At 55.6% G+C, this 20,627-nt stretch overlaps 1 protein-coding gene across 1 annotated transcript; it reads left to right on the plus strand.

The window, feature by feature from the left end:
• Positions 1-525: 525 nt before the first annotated feature.
• On the plus strand, positions 526-20,467 carry Rspo4 (R-spondin 4). The gene is made up of 4 exons (XM_048349382.1): positions 526-604; positions 16,461-16,649; positions 17,192-17,332; positions 20,361-20,467. Exons 1-4 carry the CDS (start codon positions 526-528, stop codon positions 20,465-20,467), a joined length of 516 nt encoding a protein of 171 aa, XP_048205339.1.
• The last annotated feature ends 160 nt before the right edge of the window (positions 20,468-20,627 follow it).

Raw genomic sequence — 20,627 nt, forward strand, 5'->3', positions numbered from 1 at the left:
CACTCCCCAGCTGCCATCCTGCGGGAGGAGGGCTGGCGTGGGAGTGGCAGGACGCAGCGGCCTGGCCAGCCAGGTGGACCGAGGGTGGAGGACCTGGGGCAGCCCCGACGGGTGGGGCCCAAGAGGCCAGACTGGGGACCGAGCCAGACAGGACAGAAGTGGGGGGCTGCAGGGACGGTCCTGCGGCGGGCGGCACCTAGTGTAGACGAGAGTAAGTGGGGGTGGAAGGGACAATGCCAGGCGGCCCGGACTCGGACCCGACCCGGCCGGCGACCCCCGCCCCGCCCCTCCCCGCCCCGCGCGGGCTAACACCGCCCCGCGCCCGCCGGCTCCTCCCCGCTGCCCGGCCCGGGCCCCGCGCTCGCCGACGCCCTCACTCGACCCCCGCGCCCCGCGGATGCGCCCCGCGCGCCCCGAGCGCCCCCACCCCGAGCCACCGCCGGGCCGTCGGGCTGCCCGGGGAGCCCCGCGGGTGCGGCAGGGGTGCCCGGAGCCCCGCGCGCCGGCCGGCACCCGGCTGTCCAGATGCGGGCGCCGCTGTGCCTGCTGCTGCTCGTGGCTCACGCCGTGGCCCTGCTCACCCTGAACCGAAGGAAGAAGCAAGGTAGGGGCGCGGCGGGGCGCGGCGGGGCGCGGCGGGGCGCGGCGGGCGCGGCGGGCGCGCTGTCCGCGACGCTTTACCCATGGGGAGACTGAGGCTCCCAGCACCGGGCTGCCTCCCTGAACCCCCAAACCCCGAGAATGGCTCTGTGTGGGCTCTTCTGGAAGCCTCGACAGCCAGCCGGGGCAGACCCGGGACTCGGAGCCAGGATGGGCACATCCAAAGCCGTGGTCCGGTTGTCCACATCATCATCGGCCCGTGGGGACCCTCGGCGGGTGAGCTCAGCTGAGCCGAGGCCCAGAGTCGAGTGCGCTCTTGCTAAGGACGACCTGAGCGGAGTTTGCCCCCTCCCGCTGCCTCGATTTCCCCACTGGGACCTCTTAGAGCCCTAGAACGATGAACCAAGGTTGAGATCCCAATCAATGTACCCGGGGCTGCCCGCCCTCCCTCTGCAGGGCCCCAAAGCCACCGTGGTGGCTGTGGTGGTCAGGCCAGGCCACTCGGGACGTGGATGGGAGTCCGTCCCGCACAGGGACACGCGCCACAGCCCGTGCGGATCAGAGGAGCCCGCAGGGCACCACGGCTCTCCCCGGAGCCTGGCTGTGTGTATCCATAGCCAAATACTGGCCATTTGGCCAAGGGCTTTCCATATGCCTCCAAAGAAGCCCCGCCCCATCTGGGTGACCGACGGGTCACCTCTCTCCACTAAGCAGGGGCTGGCTAGGTAGCCAAGGTGGGGGGAGTGTGGGGGGGGAGAGGGGTGATTTCTGTTTTCCGGCACGGCTGCATGGAGGGGAGCCTGGAGAAGGAGTTGGCCTTCCCACCATGAGTCCTGCATGGACTCCTGAGCTTGGGAGAACTGGGAAGTGGGATGGGACGGGGTGGCAGGGGTCAGACACCAGGGTAGGGAGAGACAGAGGTTCTTGGGTGCACTGGGGACCCTTGGGAGCTCCAAGGGCTTGTGATTAAGAGGACCAGCTCCAGAGCTGGCCAGGCCTGAGTTGGAATCTCTGGTCTCAGAGTTACAAGCTGGGAGTCTCCGTGTGTGGTTTGCACATCTGAGGGACCTTCAGAAGATCTGGCCCGTCCTCCTCAGCTCAGAACAAATCCTTCCTCTAGCCTGACTCATAAAGTGAGGGAGCTTATGTATCTTAAGGACTCACGACCTTAAGTGTCCCATTCATGGGAAGCCTGTGGATTGGACTGAGTGAGTGAGTTGTGTGACCAGCCCCCTAACCACCTTCTTTCTCCTCCACTGGGTCCTTGGTTACCTATAGGAGCAGGGAAGGGGGGAGGGGGCGCAGATACTGAGATGCTAGATGAAGAAACTGAGGTTCCGAGAAGGGAACTGGCTTGGCCAAGGCTGTACTGCAGGTGGTAGCTGCTGCTTCCAAGTCTAGTCACTTCGCCACCAAGATGTCTCCTGAGAGGTCAGTCTGCCCTGCTCAGGGCTTCCATTTCCCCACCTGGAGAGAGAGGTTAGATTTTTAAGATGCTTCTAAGTTCTAGAAAGACCAAAAGAAGAGTAAGGAAGAAAGGGAGGGAGGGAGGGAGGGAGGAAGGAAGGAAGGAAGGAAGGAAATTGCCTTGTCCCTCAGGTTAGCACAACCTGATCTAACTGATCTATTGAGGCCTCCTGGGCTTTTGACACCTTACCGGGTAGCTGACACATACCTCTGACACAAACCCCTACCCAGCACCTTCAGACAGGTTGTGATTCCATTTCTCACTCTGACACAATGGTGTTAGCCTTGGGTTTCAGTCCTGTCCCTCCCCCTTCCTGTGATGAGATCTGCCCTGGCCTTGGTTTCTCTGTTGGCACTGAGGTAGAGTGGAGGCTAGGCAAACCCTTTTTTTTTTTTTTGCCAGTCCAGGGCCTTGGACTCAGGGCCTGAGCACTGTCCCTGGCTTCTTTTTGCTCAAGGCTAGCACTCTACCACTTGAGCCACAGCACCACTTCTGGCCGTTTTCTACATATGTGATGCTGAGGAATCGAACCCAGGGCTTCATGTGTACGAGGCAAGCACTCTTGCCACTAGGCCATATTCCCAGCCCTAGGCAAACCCTTCTTACCAGCTGCCTTGAAAGGCAACTATAGTTTCCTGGCAAATGGTTTAGAGAAATGATGGGTTTCACCAAGTTCCTACATAGGATCATTCCTCATAAAGCATCCATTTAAGAAATCCTATACCCACTTCCCAGGGGTCCTACCAGCTTTGACCTTCTCTTCTAACTTTGGCAGGGAACCCACCTAGTATTAGCAACCCTCCTTCCCTCCCTTTTTTCCTTCCTTCCTTCCTTCCTTCCTTCCTTCCTTCCTTCCTTCCTTCCTTCCTTCACTTATTCATTCTCCAAGTGTTGGGAGCCCTGGGGATGCCAGCTGAGCAGAGCAGGCCTGCCCTGGAGGGACTGCCACCCTAAAGCACCCCTGCTTCTCTGCCCATTCCCAGCCTCACTCGCCATGACCACATCCCTGCCCCAGGCCTCAGCCCGCAGCCCGGTCTCCAGGGTCAGGAGACAGAGCTGTGGGCTCCGGCAGCATCCTGGTCCCCGCCACCGCCTTCGGGGCCCGGCTTCCACAGAGCCAGACTTCCTGGGGTTCTGGCGTCACTGCTTTTTCTTTTCTTTTCTTTTCTTTTTGATGAAACCCATTTTTTTTCTTTTTAAGACAAGGGGAAAAAAATGAAAGAAAATGCTTGAGAAAGGTTCTTGGATCTCGAATGTCTCTTACAAAACATTTTGATTAATTAAGTACAAATGAATAAGAAGAGCCAGCTGGGGACACTTCTCTTGAAGTGTTCTGGGGTGTCTGGTGATGGGGCAGTGGACAGCAGGCAGGGGCTCTGCAGAGTGCCCCCGCCGTGGACCAGGCGCTCCGTGCGGGGACCACACGCCGCCAGGCTGTGGCTGGCTCTCCTCGCAGGGCACCGATTGCTGGGGAGGACCCCCACTCACTCTAGATCCTTCCAAAGCCCAGGTTGCCAGGGGCCAAAGCAGGGAGCCCTGTTCTCCTCCTGGCCCTCTGCTGTCCAAGCTATGTGGCCCTCAGGCCAACCCACACTTGTTTACCTGTGCAAGGGGCCCAGTGTGCACACCTTTCCAGGCAGCCTGAAAGCACACAGTCCCACGGGGAAGGTACACAGCAGGACGTCGTAAGGATGGGGTCACTGCTGTCTCGGGCAGCAAGCATCCTCTGCCCCTTGCTTGTCACCTCTTGAGCCTCTGTTTCCTTATGGTGAACCCATGGTGGCTGCAACTTCGGTTGCAGCCGGTTAGGTGAGTCAATGCACAGCCCATCCCAGGAGGCTGCTTAGGGAGGAGAGGGGAAGGGAGCACGGGGGAAGTACTTGGGGGGGGAGATGCTCCAGGAGGACAGGGGAGGGGCTCAGGGAGGTTGGAGAGGTGCTCCAGGAGGACGGGGGGAAGGGGAGCACAGGGGAGGGGCTCAGGGAGTGGAGGGGTGTGCCAGGAAGACAGAGGATGTACTCCAAGAACTGGAGAAGATGGGGAAGGTGCTCTGAGGAGGACAGTGGAGATGCTCTGAGGAGGAGGGGGGAAGGTGCTCCGGGGAGGACCGGGGAGGTGCTCCAAGGAGGCTGCTGCAGAGGCCCACATCTCCCTGGAGTCCATCTACTGTAAAAACCCAACCTTCATGGTGACTCAGACTAAGGTTGCAATGCGTCAACACGTGGAAGTTAAGGGGTCATTTGCAGCCAGGGCTTTTTAATAAAATGGACTACTGTGGAGGAGAGCAGAATAGGACGGGACGGGACGGGATGGGACGGGAGTGGGCTTAGCAAGCCTGGCAAGCTTTAATCTGAGTAGGACTTAGGATCTGTCACTTGTACCACTCTCTGAGCTCATAGATACGGAAAGCAGACAGATTAGGTACCCAGGCTGTGGCTTGCTGGCCTTCATTCTAGGACGTTCCACTGTTAAGAGGTTTTCAGTTTGCACAGGTATGTAACTGTGTGTGCAAGGGTGGGTGCAAGCACAGATATACACACACAAATGCATGAGATTGTGGTTTGGTGTGTGTGTGTGTGTGTGTGTGTGTGTGTGTGTGTGTGTGTGTGTGTGTGTCTAGATTTTAAAAAGAGGTATTTCTAAGCTTGGTGCCAGTGGCTCACACCTGTAATCCTAGCTACTCAGGAGGCTGAGCTCTGAGAATCACAGTTCTAAGCCAGTGCTGGCAGAAAAGTCCCTGAGAGGCTCTTACCTCCAATTAAGCACTCAAAAGCCAGAAGTGGCACTCTGACTCAAGAGGTAGAGCATTAACCTAGAGCACAAAGAGGCTCAGGGACAGTACTCAGGCCCTGAGTTCAAGCCCCACAACAGACAAAAAAAAAAAAAAAAAAAAAAGGTGGATGCAGCTCTTCCAGAGGAGACCACTGCCTGCGCTCCACCCTTTGCAAACGCAGTGCAAGCCCTGGTTGTGAGGCGTAGTGTTCACCATGGCCGGCCGAGGAGGAGATGGGCTGCTGCCTCACTCAGACACGGGCAGAATGCTGGGGGATGGCAAGGAAGTCTGATGCGCCTCAGTTGGTAGCTCTGGGCATTGCTGAAGGTATTTTTTTCCCCTAATTCTCTGTGTCCTCCCCAAGATGCAAGACAGAATGGCCCACCAGAGCCCAGAGTGCCCTCCTGCCCCGGGCACCCAAGCTCCGTGTCCTGTGTGGGTGTTACAGTGCATGTGCCTTTGACCTCGAGCCTCACCTCGGGCCCAGCTGGTGGAGAGAAGAGGACAGACGGTTAGGGCCACCGGGCAGGCTCAGCCCTGGCATTAGTCTAGGATTCCCCATGCAGTGTGTGTGAATGTAGATCATCCCCTTCACCTCTCTGGACCTCGGTTTTCTCACCATGACAGAGGGGTACGTGGAGTCCCAGCCTCATAGCGCTACAGTAGGTCTTAAATGATTTAACACCAGAACTTCGCAGAGGATCTCACTGTCACTTATTCTCAACTATTTTCCCCCACATCAGTCATAGGGCTCAAACTTAGGGCCTGGACACTGTCCCCCAAGCTCTTTTTGTTCAAGACTAGTGCTCTACCACGTTGAGCCACAGCACTGCTTCTGTTTTTTTGGTGCTTAATTGGAGATAAGAGACTCACGGACTTCCCTACCAGGATCCTTAGATCTCAGCCTCCTGAGTAGCTAGGATTACACGCGTGAGCCCCCAGCGCCCAGCGCTAGTCTCAACTTTGCAAGTGACTTAGGAGAGGGTTTTGGTGTCAGCCCAATTTGGGGGGCCCAGAGTGTGCAGCCTGCTTTAAAACTACCTCCAGAAGGAACCCATGATGGGTATGTGATTCTGGCAGCATGTGGAGGTCAAGAGGCGGGAGCAGGTGGGAGAGTGAGACTTGAACCAGTGGCCAGGAGAAGTGGTAGGGACTTGAGGTGTGGATGGAGGAGGCTGCAGAGTAATCAGCTTGTGGGAGTCTAGAACTTGAGCCCTTTGACACTGAAGTCAGGTACCCCAGACCTGCAGCTCTCCTTTAATTCCCAAGATAACCAGGAGCAACGCTCAGTACTTCTCTCTGCCGGGGGCCCCCTGCTTCTCCCGGTCACCAGCCCCACCCAGGCTGACCACAGCACCTCCACTCCGGGACCACCCACCCTGGTGGCCTGTCTCCTTACACCCGGGCAACCTCGCCACCCTCCCCTCTCCCTGCATTACTGCTCTGGCCTCTTCCACACTGAACTCTTACCAGCCATAGGGCCTTTGTACTTGCTGCCCCCCCCCATCAAAAATATGTCTCAATGAGGCCCCCCTCCCTCCCTCCTTCCATCACACAGCCCACTCTACTCACCCCCAATACTATCTGCAAGGATCTTCTCCCCTTCTGATAAGAGCTTTCCGAGGGTGGGGGCTGTGGTCTGTTCACCGAGTCCCTCCCTCCCTCGGCCTACAGCAGTATGTCACTCACAGCAACCATCCCTCACTGTCCCAGGGGACTAGTTCCAGGACACCTATGGACACCAAGTCCCCTCAAATGCCTTGTGTGTAGTGGCACAGAGCCTGCCCCATCTCCAGGTCACCTGTAACTCCAGCACAGAGCCCGGCTGTGGCCCTGCCTGTACCATATTGTTTAGAGAATAAGGGCAATGAAAAGCCCTGTGTGTGTTTGGCCCACACATATTCTTTTCCTGGTAATTTTTGTTTGGGTCCACGGAGAGGTAGTGCTGCCTGGAACAAGCCCTTGGGCAACGTGTTTGGGAAGAAACACTTTGCAGTTGGAGGGTCAACAGCTCCATTTCCATATGAGCAAATCCAGGACAAGAAAGTATGGCTGGTGGCCAATTGTGGAGCCTGATCTGAACTTCTAGAAGCAGCTAGAACATGTGCTGCCCTATGGGGCAGACAGGAAACCATTCCCTTCCCACTAGGGTGTGCTGGATGGCATTGGCCTACAGTTGGCCTGGCTTGCAGTAATACTTCCTTCCCGCTTTCATTGTTAATTTACAAACTGTTAGTGACGCGAAGCAGCTTTGCATGTGGTATTTCTTCTTTGAATTGTTTGGAATATCTCTGCCCCCTTTCCCGCTCCTTGGGTTGGTCTTCTTTTCTTATTGATTTATAGGTACTCTTTGTATATTAAAGATGGATGGTTGTTCTTGGCCTACTTTATGTGTAATTGCCTTAATGATCAGCCTCAACATGTAAAAGAAAGTTACAGACATGACATAAGCTCTTTCTTCTCTCTAATTCTGTTTTATCCCGGAAACCCAATCCTCAATAACTTTGGTTAAGTCTCAGAGCTTTCTGGCAGCTTTTCAGGTGGATGGGTAAATGGATGGGTGAGTGGTTGGGTGGACATGTGGGTGGGATGGATGAATAGGTGGATGGATGGATAATGGATGGGTGGGTAAGTGGGTAGATGGGTGAATGGGTGGATGGATGGGTGAACATAGACCCTTAGAAACACTGAGGTAAACAATCCTAGAAATAGGGGGTGACTTGTCTGAAGACAAATTCTGCAGAATTTGGACTAGCAAAGGGAGGGGTGCTAGGCACCAGTTGCCCACGTGGGCCTACATTCATATGCCCAATAGCCTCAGACAGACCAGGCAAGGGTGGCCCAGAGCAGGGCCTCAGGCCTTCTCCATGCTTCCACCCCAGGAACTAGAAATCTTGAGGGGTGTTGGCACACATCTGCCACTGTCCCAAGGGCACACCCGGACCCATGAGCCCTTTTCCCTTACTGTGGTTGGGAGCTTGGCCGGAGCTGTCCCCAGCTCTGCCCCCCAGGGAAGGCCCCTCCTAGGGTACCCAGAGTGATGTTGTCCCCCGCCCATCTGGAGGCGGCTGGGGGCTGCGGTCTCTGCCCCTTACAGTGGCTGGACTTCAAGTCTGGCCTTCCTTCCTGGACAGACCCCTTCTGCTGAGGCCTGGGCCCCCACAGCATCTCTGAGAGCTTGGTGGACAGGTAAACTCTTCCATCCTCTGCTTCCCCTTCCTGCAGTCTTTTGGGTCAAAACCTACTTCGTAATCCAAGCTACTTGGGAGGCCTCTTCCTGGAGGACTGTGGTTCAAGGTCAGCCCGGGAAGATCATGGTTCAAGTCCAGACTGGGCATGCACTCCAGACTCTTTCTTCAACCCACAGCTGGCTTCAGCAGTGCACACCTACCATCCTGGCTAAGATCTGGGAGTGGGGAGGTGTAGGGAGGGGGCAGTGGTGACAGAACACCCCATCTCAATGGAATCAACGGGGCCTGGTGCCTACCAGGTGTAGTCTCTGCAATATGGAACACTTAGGTAAGAGGATCAACATGGAAGGCTGATCTGGAGCAAGAAATTCCAGACCTTATCCAAAAAATAAACTAAAGCAGAAAGAGAGTCAGGGCGGGGACTCAAATGGCAGAGTAAGTCAAATGTGAGGTCCTGAGTTCAAACCCTGGTGCCACCAAAAAAAAAAAAAAAGCATACGGGGGGGTGGGGGTAGAGGGAGCATGAGCCTGCACTGGCCCGTGTGGACAGTGTCCAGCCCCCATAAGGTCAAGTGGACACTGGAGGAGGCTCTGGGAAATGTCCAGCGATACCTTGACAGGAAATTTAAAGGGCTGCATGGGAGGCGCTGACAGGAGGCCGGGTAGCCTCGAGCGTTAGCCCTTGGGTTCTGAATATGCCATCCTCAAGGTACTCACAACCCAGTACTGAGCAGGGCCCAGAATTGCTCCCCTGCCTCCCCTACCCCCAACCCTCCGCATCCTCTCCAGGTCCCAGGGGCAGGAGCGGCTGTCGGCCATATGTGACGGCCTGAGCGGCAGGCGGCCATCCACATGTTGTTTGTCTGCCTCGGTCATCAGTGCCGGCATCCCCCCACTATGGGGGGGGGGCTGTCAGAGAGGCGATGCCCAGTACTATGGTATGGTGGAGGGGGTCTTCAGTAGTCCTGGACCCTTTGCAACGGACAAAGCTTCCTCCAGGAAGGACAGGCGCACTGGTCTCCTTCCGTTGTCCCCCATCCTCCTCGCCACCCCCCCACCTTGGGGAGTCCTGCAGGACAGCTGTATTAAAGCCGCCGTCCACCATGACCAACGATGTTCTCATGCAGGGCAGGCTTCCCCAGGCACACCCCAGTTGTGAAGAAACTCTACCCCTAAAAATGTTGGCACCAAAATAAACAGCTCTGCACTGACTCCAGCCACAGAGCTGAGGCAGGCAGGGCAGGTGACCAGATTGGCAGCCACCGTGACACCACGGACACTACAGAGACCCTTGGCACAGGCAGGCCCTGCCCAGGACCCTAGCTGGCCGGATCTCCAAGTCCCACAGGGCAACACTGACCCACAGAATGCTTAGGACACTCCTTCAGGGACACCTGGGGTCAGGGGTGGGGGTGGGGCAGAAGAGGGAGAGCTGGGAGGTGACCCCAGGAAGCCTGGCTTGGCACCTTTGCTCCCCAGTTCTCAAAGAGTGGTTCCTGGACCAGCAGGGCCAATGGGGCTGAGAATCTGTTAGCACTGCAGTGTCAGGCTCCTCCCCGGCCTCTGGCCGCAGAAGCTTGGGAGAAGGCCCAGCCATGGGTGTTTCTCACGAGTCTCAGGGTGAGCCTGGTACTTGCTCAAGGCTCAGGACCCCTGCTCTGCTGGGCAGTGGCAACCGGGAAGGTCTCCGCTACTTGGGAGGCTGAGGCGGGACGATCACTACAGCTCAGGAGTTCCGGGCAACCCGGACAGCATAAGGAGACCCCATCTCTTAAAAATTAAAACAAAAACCAAAAACAGTCAGGTGATGGAGGCTCACCCTGTAATCCCAGCTACGCAGGAGGCTGAGAGCTGAGGATCACAGTTTGACACCAGGCTGGGTAGGAAAGTCTGTGACACTCTCATCTCCCATTAACCAAGTGGTAGAGTGCCAGCTTTGATTGAAAAATCTAAAGGACGGCGCCCAGGCCGTGAGTTCAAACCCTAGTACTGGCAAACACCTACAAAACACGACACTTTTTTTTTTTTTTAATAAGAGCCCGGTTTGACTCCATAGTCTTCGGAGAGTGACGTGGGTGAGCGAAATGAGGAGGAATGGCAGCTGACCTTCCCCTCAGCACTGACGGAGTCCACTGGACAGCACATGTTCTGGTTATGCAAGCCCGGGCAATTACTGCCCTGCAAGCAGGAGGCCCCGCGCTGGCAGATGTTCTGGCTTTTTCCAGAGAAATCCAAATTCCAGATTTTTATGTGAAATCTCTTGATTTTTCTTTTATAAATGTTAGCAATCTGTCCAAATTAGTCTTTAAAAGGAAAAAAAAAACCACGAAGTGGGACTGGAGTCCTCGGGCTGCATCCTGAGGGTGTTTTGGAGAACAGGGGCTCACCTGGGAGAGCGCTGTGACCTTGGGCCTTTAAAGGCCCCCCCCCCAGGAGAAGCCCTTTGCGGGGGCCCCCCAGCAGAGGGAGTAGGAGAAGCATGATGTCACAAGAGAACCTCAAATCCACTCAGCACCCCTAAACAGAAAAGTTGATAGACAGGCGCCAGTGGCTCACACCTGTAATCCTAACTACTCAGGAGGCTGAGATCCGAGGATTGTAGTTTGAAGCCAGCCTGGGCCATAGACTCAGGGCCTGAGCACTGTCTCAAGGCTAGCACTCTGCCACTTGAGCCACAGCGCCACTTCTGGCCATTTCTATATATGTGATGCTGGGGACTCAAACTCAGGGCTTCATGTATATGAGGCAAGTACTCTTGCCACTAGGCCATTATTCCCAGCCCCTCAATGAGACTCTTAACTCTAATTAATCACAGAAAAATCCAGAAGTGGAGCTGTGTCTCAAGTAGTAGAGGGATAGCCTTGAGCTCCTGCCCAGGCCCAGAATTTGAGCCCCAGAACTGAAAGAAGGAAGGGGGTTGGGGAGAGAAGAACCAAGCAAGCAAGGAAGAAAGTGATGGAGAAAGGGAGAGAGGGAGAGAGGGAGGGAGAGAGGGAGAGAGGGAGGGAGGGAAGGAAGGAAGGAAGGAAGGAAGGAAGGAAGGAAGGAAGGAAGGAAGGAAGGAAGGAAGGAAGGAAGGAAGGAAAGAAGGAAGGAGAGAGACCCTTGAGTCACTGACTCCTGTTGGAGCAAGGTGCTTAGGCTCAATCTCAGGGTATGGTGACTCTGAGCCTGAAACTCCAGTCAGAAGAGCCTGGGTAATTCCTTATTCCCAACAGAAAGACACACCTGTCCTTCACCCACAACCCAAGTGTTGCATGATCTCTTCACAGTGGGCTGATGTCGCCCCTGGTCCCGATAGCCTCTGGGAGAGAAGGGGAGGCACGTGATGGTTTGAAGTCCCGCTCTGTGTCATGGAGGTGAGGGGTAAGGAGCATAAAAGTACAGAGGAGCCCCTACTGCATGCCCGGCACCTGCTAGCTCATTTGCTCATCCCTCACAACAAGGCCTATGGACAGCTTTTCAGATGGGGAAACTGAGGCACCCAGAGACAAAAGAACTTGTCCAAGGTCATTCAGGGAGTGTTGGAGCCAGGATTTACACCTGGGCACCTGCATGTAGCATATATCTTTAGATTGTGTGTGTGTGTGTGTGTGTGTGTGTGTGTGTCTGTCTGTCTGTCTGTCTGTCTGTCTGTGTCAGTGTGTGCCAGTCCTGGGGCTTTTGAATCAGGGCCTGGGCCCTGTCCTTCATTTTTCCACTCAAGGTTGGAACACTAGCACTTGAGCCACAGCTCCACTTCCAGCTTTTTGGTGGTTCATTGGAGATAAGAACCTCACAGACTTCCCTGCTTGGGCTGGCCTTGAACCACAATCCTCAGATCTCAGCTCCCAGAGTCACTAGGATTACAGGCCTGAGCCACGAGTGCCCGGCCGTCTTTAGATTTTTAAGACCCTTGTGGATGGGGAGGGTGCTGGGCTCTGAGCTGAGAGTTTTGCAGGCACCCCTCCCCTGCTCGTACAGGAGCCGCACATTGCCCACGCACACCCAGTGGCTCCATGCTCATAGCCAGTGAGCCCCGGCATGGGCCAGGCCTGGGCACCCGTGTGCTGGGTGAGTGGGTGGATCTCAGGAGCCTGGTGAACTGCCTGCCTCTGCTCAGAGCTGTTGCAAGCCTGTATTGCACTGTAAACTGCAGAGCCCGGGCCACAGGGATGCGCAGGGACCATAGAGTGGATCCAGGCCTCCGCTCACGCCCCAGGGACCCGGGGAATGGCGAGTGACTCAGATGTCACCCCAGCCTCTGCTGCAGGGCCACACACATGAGAGCAGCTGGTGGTTTCGACTGAGGGAATGACAGCTGCTCAGGATGTATCTACTGTTGATACCCCAAGAAAACCTGGGGGGTTGCTATCAGAGCCCAGTTACCTTTATTTAGAGGCACGCAACTGAGCCGGGACGGAGCAGCAGTGGAGGCCAGGAGCCACCTGACGTGTAGAAGGACCTGGGAGGTTTCCAAAGGCGGTTTCCCGGAACCCCAGAGTTCTTCGGAGCAGATCTTCATCTCCAGGGTCTGTTTCCCATCTAGTGAACCATTCTGCTTGAACACTGACAGAAAAGAATTAGCGCAAAGGGACAAATCACTTTACTTGGAGCTATAGGAGCAGCCAAGCCTTGGGAGGGAGGAAGGGAGGGACTGGAAGGCGCTCAGAACCTTCGTCTTTCTGGATGTTTCCACTTGTTGCTTCCTCCCTGGGTCTGACTTGGGCATTTTTTTCCTGCACCTCTCTGCTTCTGTATTAGTTAGAAATCACTTGGCTGCAAGTGACAGAAGCAGAAACCCTAAACTCAACATGGGTTGAGAAAAGAATGGAAGACACAGAGGGAAAGCATGGACCAGGAAACACACACACACACACACACACACACACACACACACACACACACACACACACACACACAGTCCCAAGATGAGCTACTGCTGGGACTCATGGCTGTATCTGAACCAACAGACATTGAAGTCAAGGGAAAGGATGCCCAGCTTGCCGTTGCAGGTAAAGTGTGCTGGGCTGGAGATAGCTCCGAGAACCTCACATCCAGCAGTGGGGAGGCTCAGCCTCTGCCTGCACAGACAGGCCACTGATGCCAGTGACACCAGTGTCTTGTTAACCCTGGGAGATACACGTGCACTGGCACAGGTCACCATCCCAGCCTAAAAATGTCCTTAGGTCAAAGGTCATCTTGGTGCCCATCTCAGAAGCCATTGCCTATCTGGTCCAGCCCAACTGAGTCAAGGTCAACCTCGGGATCAGACAGCAAACATGGTTTCCATGGAAACAGGGAAGGGTGAGCAGAGAGAACACTTCCATATTACATTAATTATGGACACACATCCCCAAGCCCCATCCAGACCCTTCTGGAGCCTTCTAGGGCTTCTGACACAGCCAAGTTGAAGAATTATCAAGTGTATATCTTTGTGGAACAGCACTGTACAAATGGCCATCGCCTGGGGGGCCTTGTTGCTCTTTCTGTTTTTTTTTTTTTTTTTTTTTTGGCCAGTCCTGGGCCTTGGACTCAGGGCCTGAGCACTGTCCCTGGCTTCTTCCCGCTCAAGGCTAGCACTCTGCCACTTGAGCCACAGCGCCGCTTCTGGCCGTTTTCTGTATATGTGGTGCTGGGGAATCGAACCTAGGGCCTCATGTATCCGAGGCAGGCACTCTTGCCACTAGGCTATATCCCCAGCCCCGCTCTTTCTGTTTTTATTTTTATTTTTTTGGTCGGTTGTGGGGCTTGAACTCAGTGCCTGGGCACTGTCCCTAAGCTCTTTTGCTCAAGGCTAGTGCTCTATCACTTTGAACTACAGCTCCTCTTCCAGTTTTCTGGTGGTTAGGAGATAAGGGTCTCATGGACTTCTCTGCCCAGGCTGGCTTTGGACCACAATGATCCTGGGGTCTCAACCTCCCAAGTACCTAGGATTACAAAAGCCATTACATGCCAGACTTAAACCATCAGAATTCAGAATGCCAGGGTGCCATTACACTGTAGAGGCACTAGAGGGCACCTAGGCCAAGGCCCGCTAGGAAAGCTGCAGGTGTCAAGACACTTCCAGGACTGGGTTGATGGGTAGATCTTATCCCCTTCTGCAGCCCAGAACCTCAGCTGGAGGGTGGGAGGGCTCAAGGGGGTGGGGAGGAGAAACACGTAGCCCTCCCTGTCCTAGCCAACGGGAGACGCTCAGTTCTTTTTGTTTTATTGTAAACTGTTTCAAACCTATTCCCAAGAATAAAAATAATAACATAAGGAGCCAGGTGCTGATGGCTCACGCCTATAATCCTAGCTACTCAGGAGACTGAGAACTGAGGATCGTGGTTTGAAGCCAGCCAGAGCAGACAAATCAATGCAACTAATGAGCAAAAAGCTGGAACTGGAGGCCTGGTTCAAATGGTAGAGTGACAACTATGACTGAGATCAAGAGCTGCAAGCCCTTGAGTTCAAGCCCCAGTACTGTGCTACCAAAAGCAAATATATATATAGATATATATGAATGTATATTATATAATGTATATATGAATGTGTATCATATATGTATAATATATGTGTGTACACACACATATATATATACATATATATTTTTTGGGTACCTGACAGCCACTTTGATCAAATCTTTCCATTTCTGTATTTGCTTAAGAGTCTAAGACACGGAATATTACAGATAAAGTGAGGTTTTCCTCAACCCCTTCTCTCACCTCTGGCCACAGAAATGCTAGCACCCTGAATTCACTGTGTGTTCACCCTTTATTCATCTTTTGTGTGTGTGTGTGTGTGTGTGTGTGCACATGCCCTCACATGTGTGCACCCACTAGTACTAGGGCTAGTAAGACCTTGGACACAATCCCTAAGATTTTACGCTTAAGGCTGGTGATCTGTCAGTCGCTTGAGCCACAGCTCTACTTCCAGCTTTTCACTGGTTAATTAGAGATGGAAGTCTTACAGACTTTCCTGCTGACGAAGTTGACTCCCAGCTGTGATTCATCCTCAGATCTCAGCCTCCTGAGTAGCAGGCGTGAGCCACCAGCACCTGGCTTGTCTTCATTCTTCTACACACTCATAACTCCACACCTGTTTCTAAGTGTAGTTCTGCGAGCCTGTGGACCTGACATGAACAGATCTTACTCCGTGACCCACTGTGCCGGTTGCCCTGTCCTGTCAGCATGGTCTTTGAGTGCGGTGCACAGTGATAGCTGTCGCTCTGCCTCAGTGGTTTAGCATGGTTAGCACACAGGGCATAGGGCTGTGGCATGGAAGTGTACCACCATGTTTTATCCATTCTTTTATGGCAGCTTTGCCTTTCCCATTGTCTGTTAAATTATGCTGGAATGATACATGTTCACACAGGTGAGCATTTCCATGGGCCAGTGGCTCTCCAAGCATGCTTTTCTGACTATATTGGAAATGCAGATTTCTCAGGCCAGGAGTGGTTGTGCACACCTCTAATCCCTACTACTCAGGAGGCAGAAGTAGGAAGATCTGGAGTTGAAGACCGGCCTGAGTAAAGTGAGCAAGACTCTGTCTCAAAAATAAAAGAGCTGGTGGTCTAGCTCCACTGGTCCGGCACCTGTTTAGGACGTGCCAGGCCTGAATGCACTCCTCAGCACAGGCAGCAGAAGTGGAGGGAGGGAGGAACCACGTATGGGCAGGGAAAGTGCCAGAATGTGCCTGCCCTGAGGGACTCATGCTCAGGGAAGGCCTTCCCGAGGGAGAGCTTCATCAGTGGGAACCGAAGGGGGGCTGGGCACTGGAGAGGCAACCGTGTCTCTTGGTGCTTCTTAAGCAGTATGGTGCCCCTCTACCCAAGGAGCAGCCCTCCATGAAGCAGCCCTATGCTTTCCTGTCCCTTAGGGACACCTGGTGGTTTTTGGACTCTCCCAGCTCCAGCCCCTAACCTCCTCCACTGCTGCCTGTCACTGCCAGGCACCTGCTGGCCCAGCAGCACAGACGACGTGGACCGGGCTCATCCCCCAGGTGGCATTTGCCACTTGGGTCACTTCGTGGTGGCTATGGATGCCGAGCCCTTGGACAGGTTCCCCCTCCCCTCCAGTCACCTCCTCCGACCAGCTCTTCATCACTCAGCCCAGTCCAGCTCTCTGCATCATCTTGGTTTGGAGGGCTGGGTGCAGCGGAACGGCGCACTGCTGTGCTGCCTGTGGCCCCGGCTGACAGCTCCTGGACCCCACAAGCCTCACCTTAGGCACTTGGCATTGTCGGGGATCCTCGTGAGCCCTGAGAATTCCTCCCGTCCACTTCCTGTGGTGCTGGACCTCCCCCTGCCTCCCCATCCAGATTCAGATGTCATGCTAATGTCCACTTGCAAGGGAAGCTGGGAAATGTAGTCTTTTGTCAGGTCACTGAGTTCGCCTGAGCTGCTCACGCATAGGATTTGCCCATCTCTCTATCTCTCTCCTCCCCTCTCCCCCTGCTCTGGCTGCAGCAGGCATGGGCCCAGGGGGCAACTGCACGGGCTGTGTCACCTGCTCGGAGGAGAACGGCTGCTCCACGTGCCAGCAGAGGCTCTTCCTGTTCATCCGGCGTGAAGGCATCCGCCAGTACGGCAAGTGCGTCCACGACTGCCCTCTCGGCTTCTTCGGCATCCGAGGCCAGGAAGTCAACAGGTGCAGAAGTACGTGGCTCCTTCCGGCACCCCACCCCTCCCCCTAACAGCTTGGGGGGGGAGGGGTGATGGAGGTGTAGGAATGTCCTGAGCCCAAACTCTGCAACGGGCCCTGTACCCCAAGGCCATCAGCACCAAGGGCAGGGACCCCTCCCTTCTACGCTACTTTACTGTGTGCCTTGCCTTCTCTGGGTCCAATCCAAATCAGAAAGTAGATCCTAACTCCATCTCCATTTCAACCTGAAACCAGCCACCGTTGCCTCCAAGCTTTGGGCGAAATCAAACCAGAGACCCCTTACTCCCAGACCACATTTGTTGAGTGACTGACTCTAAGTGAGTCTCCAGGCCCTCTCGTCTGGGGCTCAACACCAAGAGAAAGGAAAGATCTCTTCCATCACAGCCCAATGGAGCCCTAGCCAAATGGGGCTGCAGAGGGGACCCAGAGGCCCAACCCCAAAATCTCAGAGGCCATCCCACCGTAGGAGGGAGACCCTCAAGGCCCCTTTCCCTGGCGGCTGCCCTTACCCCCGGTGTCTCCGGTTCTCTTACAGAGTGCGGAGCCACATGTGAGAGCTGCTTCAGCCAAGACTTCTGCATCCGGTGCAAGCGGCGCTTCCATCTATACAAGGGGAAGTGCCTGCCGGCCTGCCCACCGGGCACTATGACCCGCCGGAGCACACGCGAGTGCCAGGGTGCGTGGGGGAGGGCCCCGGGAGGAGGCTGAGGTGCCAGGAAGCCATGGGTAGAATGTTGGGGTGAGAGGGGGTCTGAGCCCTCTGGCACTGCAAAGCTGACAGCATGAAAGGGGTCGTCTTTCTGACATGCAGCCATTCAGAGTAGAGCAGCCCAGGGCACAGTCCTGGCGACCTCAAGCCCAGCAGGCAAGCTCTCAGCCCTGTGGCGGTGGTGTTGATGGTGGTGGTGATGAGGCTTGAACTCAGGGCCTAGGCACTGTTCCTGAGCTTTTTCCACTCAAGGCTAGCGCTCTACCACGTTGAGCCACAGTGCCACTTCCAGTTTTCTGGTGGTTTATTGGAGATAAGAGTCTCACAGACGTTCCCGCCCAGGCTGGCTTTGAACTGGGTTCCTCAGATCGCAGTCTCCTGAGTACCTAGGATGACAGGCATGTGCCACCAGCAACCCAACACCCACTTTTTGTTGTTGTTGTTGTTGTTAACACTATTGCAATGGAACACAGAACACACACTCATTCCATTCAAAGTACTTAATACGGCAGTGCATGTTACCTGTTTCATCACGCCCATTGGGGTCACCGTGGGCCGCCTGTCTAGGTACCACTCCTTGCTGTCAACCCTCCACAGGTGGGGGGCTTCCTTGGCATTCCCTCCCAGGCCCTGCGCCTGCCCACGTGGGTCTCTGGACACAGGTTAACGGCCACACCCAAGCTGATGGCTTCCCGGTGCTCTCCCCAGCTACCTCCCTCCCTGAGCGGCAGGCAATTCTCTCCGTCCCCTTTCCCAGCCCTGCCCCTCTCAGGGTTCCTCCAGCCCCACCACCCCATCATGCCCACCCTCCCTCAGCCTCCCCCTCTGCCAGCTCAGTCGGCCCCTGGCTCACCCCAGCATGTGCTGAGGCATCCATCACATGGCGCATAGACTCTCGGGGTGCTGACCTGGTAGCCAGCAAAAGACGGCTTTGTGCTCGCGGACGGGACATGCGGTAGAGAGAAGAGATGGGAGAGGCGAAGCACAGTGTGTCAGATAGTAGAAAGAACTTGGGGGGAGGGAACAGGATGAAGCTTCCGCCTCACCCCACCGCCACCCACCATGTGTCCCCACCTCTGCCCGTGGCCCTGGCCTCCAGAGAGCCCCCATGACCTGCCTGTCTCAGGGAGCCCATGCCTCGTCCCACAGGGGGAGTCATTTAAAGTGGGAGTGTGATCGGGCTTCCCTGCTGCTCAACACCTCCTGTGGCTCCCATGGACCTTGAGCAAAGCCGGCACAGGCCCTGGCTGGTCTGTCCTCCCTGCCCCTCTCCACCCACCACGCTGCCCCTCCAGTGTGACACGTTCTAGGAGAGCCTCCTAGGCAGAAGTTCCCACGGCCATTTCTTGGGGTGATTCCTTCCACTTGGACACTCCCTGCCCTACCCCCCTGTCTGGATGCCCCTCCATCCTGCATGATACCCCCTTCAAAACTCAGTTCAGGCCTGCCCTCCCGGCCCGGCATCTAGAGACTGAATTCCGGGGCAGGCCGGGTCTGTGCTGTCCGCAGCTGCCCTTTCCCACCCGGGACAGCCTTGTCCATGGTAGGTGCTCAGTTCTGACTTGTCGAATGCTTGCATCTGCCGGCAGCCCTGTCTGCTCCTGAGGTCTGAGGCAGCTGTCCTGCCCACCACCCCTTGAACTCCTGGTGTGGGGCCCTGGCTCACATCTGTGATCCTAGCTATGCAGGATGCTGAGATCCGAAGATCTCGGTTCAAAGCCATCCAGGCAGAAAAGTCTATGAGACTCGTAGCTCCAATTAACCACGAGAAAACGGGAAGTGGTGTCTCAAAGTGGTAGAGCACTAGCCTTGAGCAAAAAGAGCTTAGGGACAGTGCACAGGCCCTGAGTTTAAGCCTCAAGACTGACAAATAAAAAAACAAAAACAAAAACAAAGTCCTGCCCTGCTCTTGGCCTGGGGGCCCTAACCTGTAATATGAGGGTGTTCCCAGCCACCAGTGCTCTGTGCTTAGGGCCCAGGGTCTTTTAAATGAAGCCAACATGAAAAGATAAATACCTGCAGACGTATTTTCAAATGAGCCTCTGTGGCTCCAGCAGCCTCTGCCTTCTGCTGCTGACCACCGCTCCCCCCTCAAGCTGTAAAACTGGGTTCCGCTCCTAACGGCCTCCCAGCCTCTGGCCAGCTCCCTCCTTCCTGCCCATCCCCACTCTACCCACTAGGCATCCTACACTTGGCCAGGCTCTCCCCCCGCCCCCCTTCTCCTCCCGTCACCTCTGCCAGGAAGCCTTCCCTTTCAAAGCGAGGCCATCATCCCTGGCTTCCTGGCAGAGAAGGCTCTGGCCCCAGGCTCTGATGGACAGCAGTCTCCAGGTGTTCCCCTCTCTCAGCAGTCTCAGCAGGTCTTCAGCCCCCAGGCCCTGCCCTTCACTCTGAAGCTTCTCATTGACAGCTTACTTGTCTGTCTGTCTGTCTGTCTGTCCCTTTGTCCACAGAGGAATGTGAACTAGGCTCCTGGAGCAGTTGGAGCCCCTGCACACACAACGGGAAGACCTGTGGCTCCACCTGGGGCCTGGAGACCCGGGTGCGAGAGGCCGGCCGGGCTGGGCAGGAGGAGGCAGCCAGCTGCCAGGTGCTGTCTGAGTCCAGGAAATGCCTCATCCAGAGGCCCTGCCCAGGAGGTGAGCCAGCGGCCCACAGGGCAAGGAGGCCACCATTGTGTCCCGGCATTGTGCCCTGGGCACAGGCCTTCTGTGGGTGTGAGGGCCTCCCTCCCTTCCTCACCAGGGGAGCCCCAAGCTGCCTGCCGGGACCCAGCCCCCTCCTCCACACCACCTGGAAGTATCCAATTAACCACCAGAAAACCAGAAGTGGCACTGAGGCTCAAAGTGGTAGAGCACTAGCCTTGAGCAAAAGAGCTCAAGGACAGCACCCAGGACCTGAGTTCAAGCCCCAGGACGGATACCCCCCAAAACAGAGATCTATCCAGAGCTGCAGCTCTAAAACAAAGCCTTGTGCAAGTTTTTTGTTTTTTCAGAGAGAAATCCCCGGCAGAAGAAGGGCCGGAAGGACCAGCGCTCCCGAAAGGACCGGAAGCTAGACCGCAGGCCAGACCGGCGGCAGGGGCGGCCAGGCCCCCAGTGACGTCAGCCTCCGGTCTGGGCTCTACTTCCTGCCCCTCGCTTGCTGCCCTTCCATTGTGGCTATTTTCTTGATTCCATCTGTGTTTTCTTCCTCTCTCCCTCCCTTTCCTCCTTCCCTGCTTTCTCTTCTCTTCGCCCTTATCTGCCCTCTTTTTCATTTC

Source organism: Perognathus longimembris, chromosome 6, assembly GCF_023159225.1.
Source record: "Perognathus longimembris pacificus isolate PPM17 chromosome 6, ASM2315922v1, whole genome shotgun sequence".
Taxonomy (NCBI): domain Eukaryota; kingdom Metazoa; phylum Chordata; class Mammalia; order Rodentia; family Heteromyidae; genus Perognathus; species Perognathus longimembris.

What these genes read in the sequence shown, in the direction of transcription:
- Rspo4 (XM_048349382.1), top strand. Translation starts at nt 526, where the DNA reads ATGCGGGCGCCGCTGTGCCTGCTGCTGCTCGTGGCTCACGCCGTGGCC. An exon ending in GGAAGTCAACAGGTGCAGAA is followed by an intron (nt 16,650 to 17,191) that starts GTACGTGGCTCC and finishes GTTCTCTTACAG; the next exon opens with AGTGCGGAGCCACATGTGAG. An exon ending in GAGCACACGCGAGTGCCAGG is followed by an intron (nt 17,333 to 20,360) that starts GTGCGTGGGGGA and finishes TTGTTTTTTCAG; the next exon opens with AGAGAAATCCCCGGCAGAAG.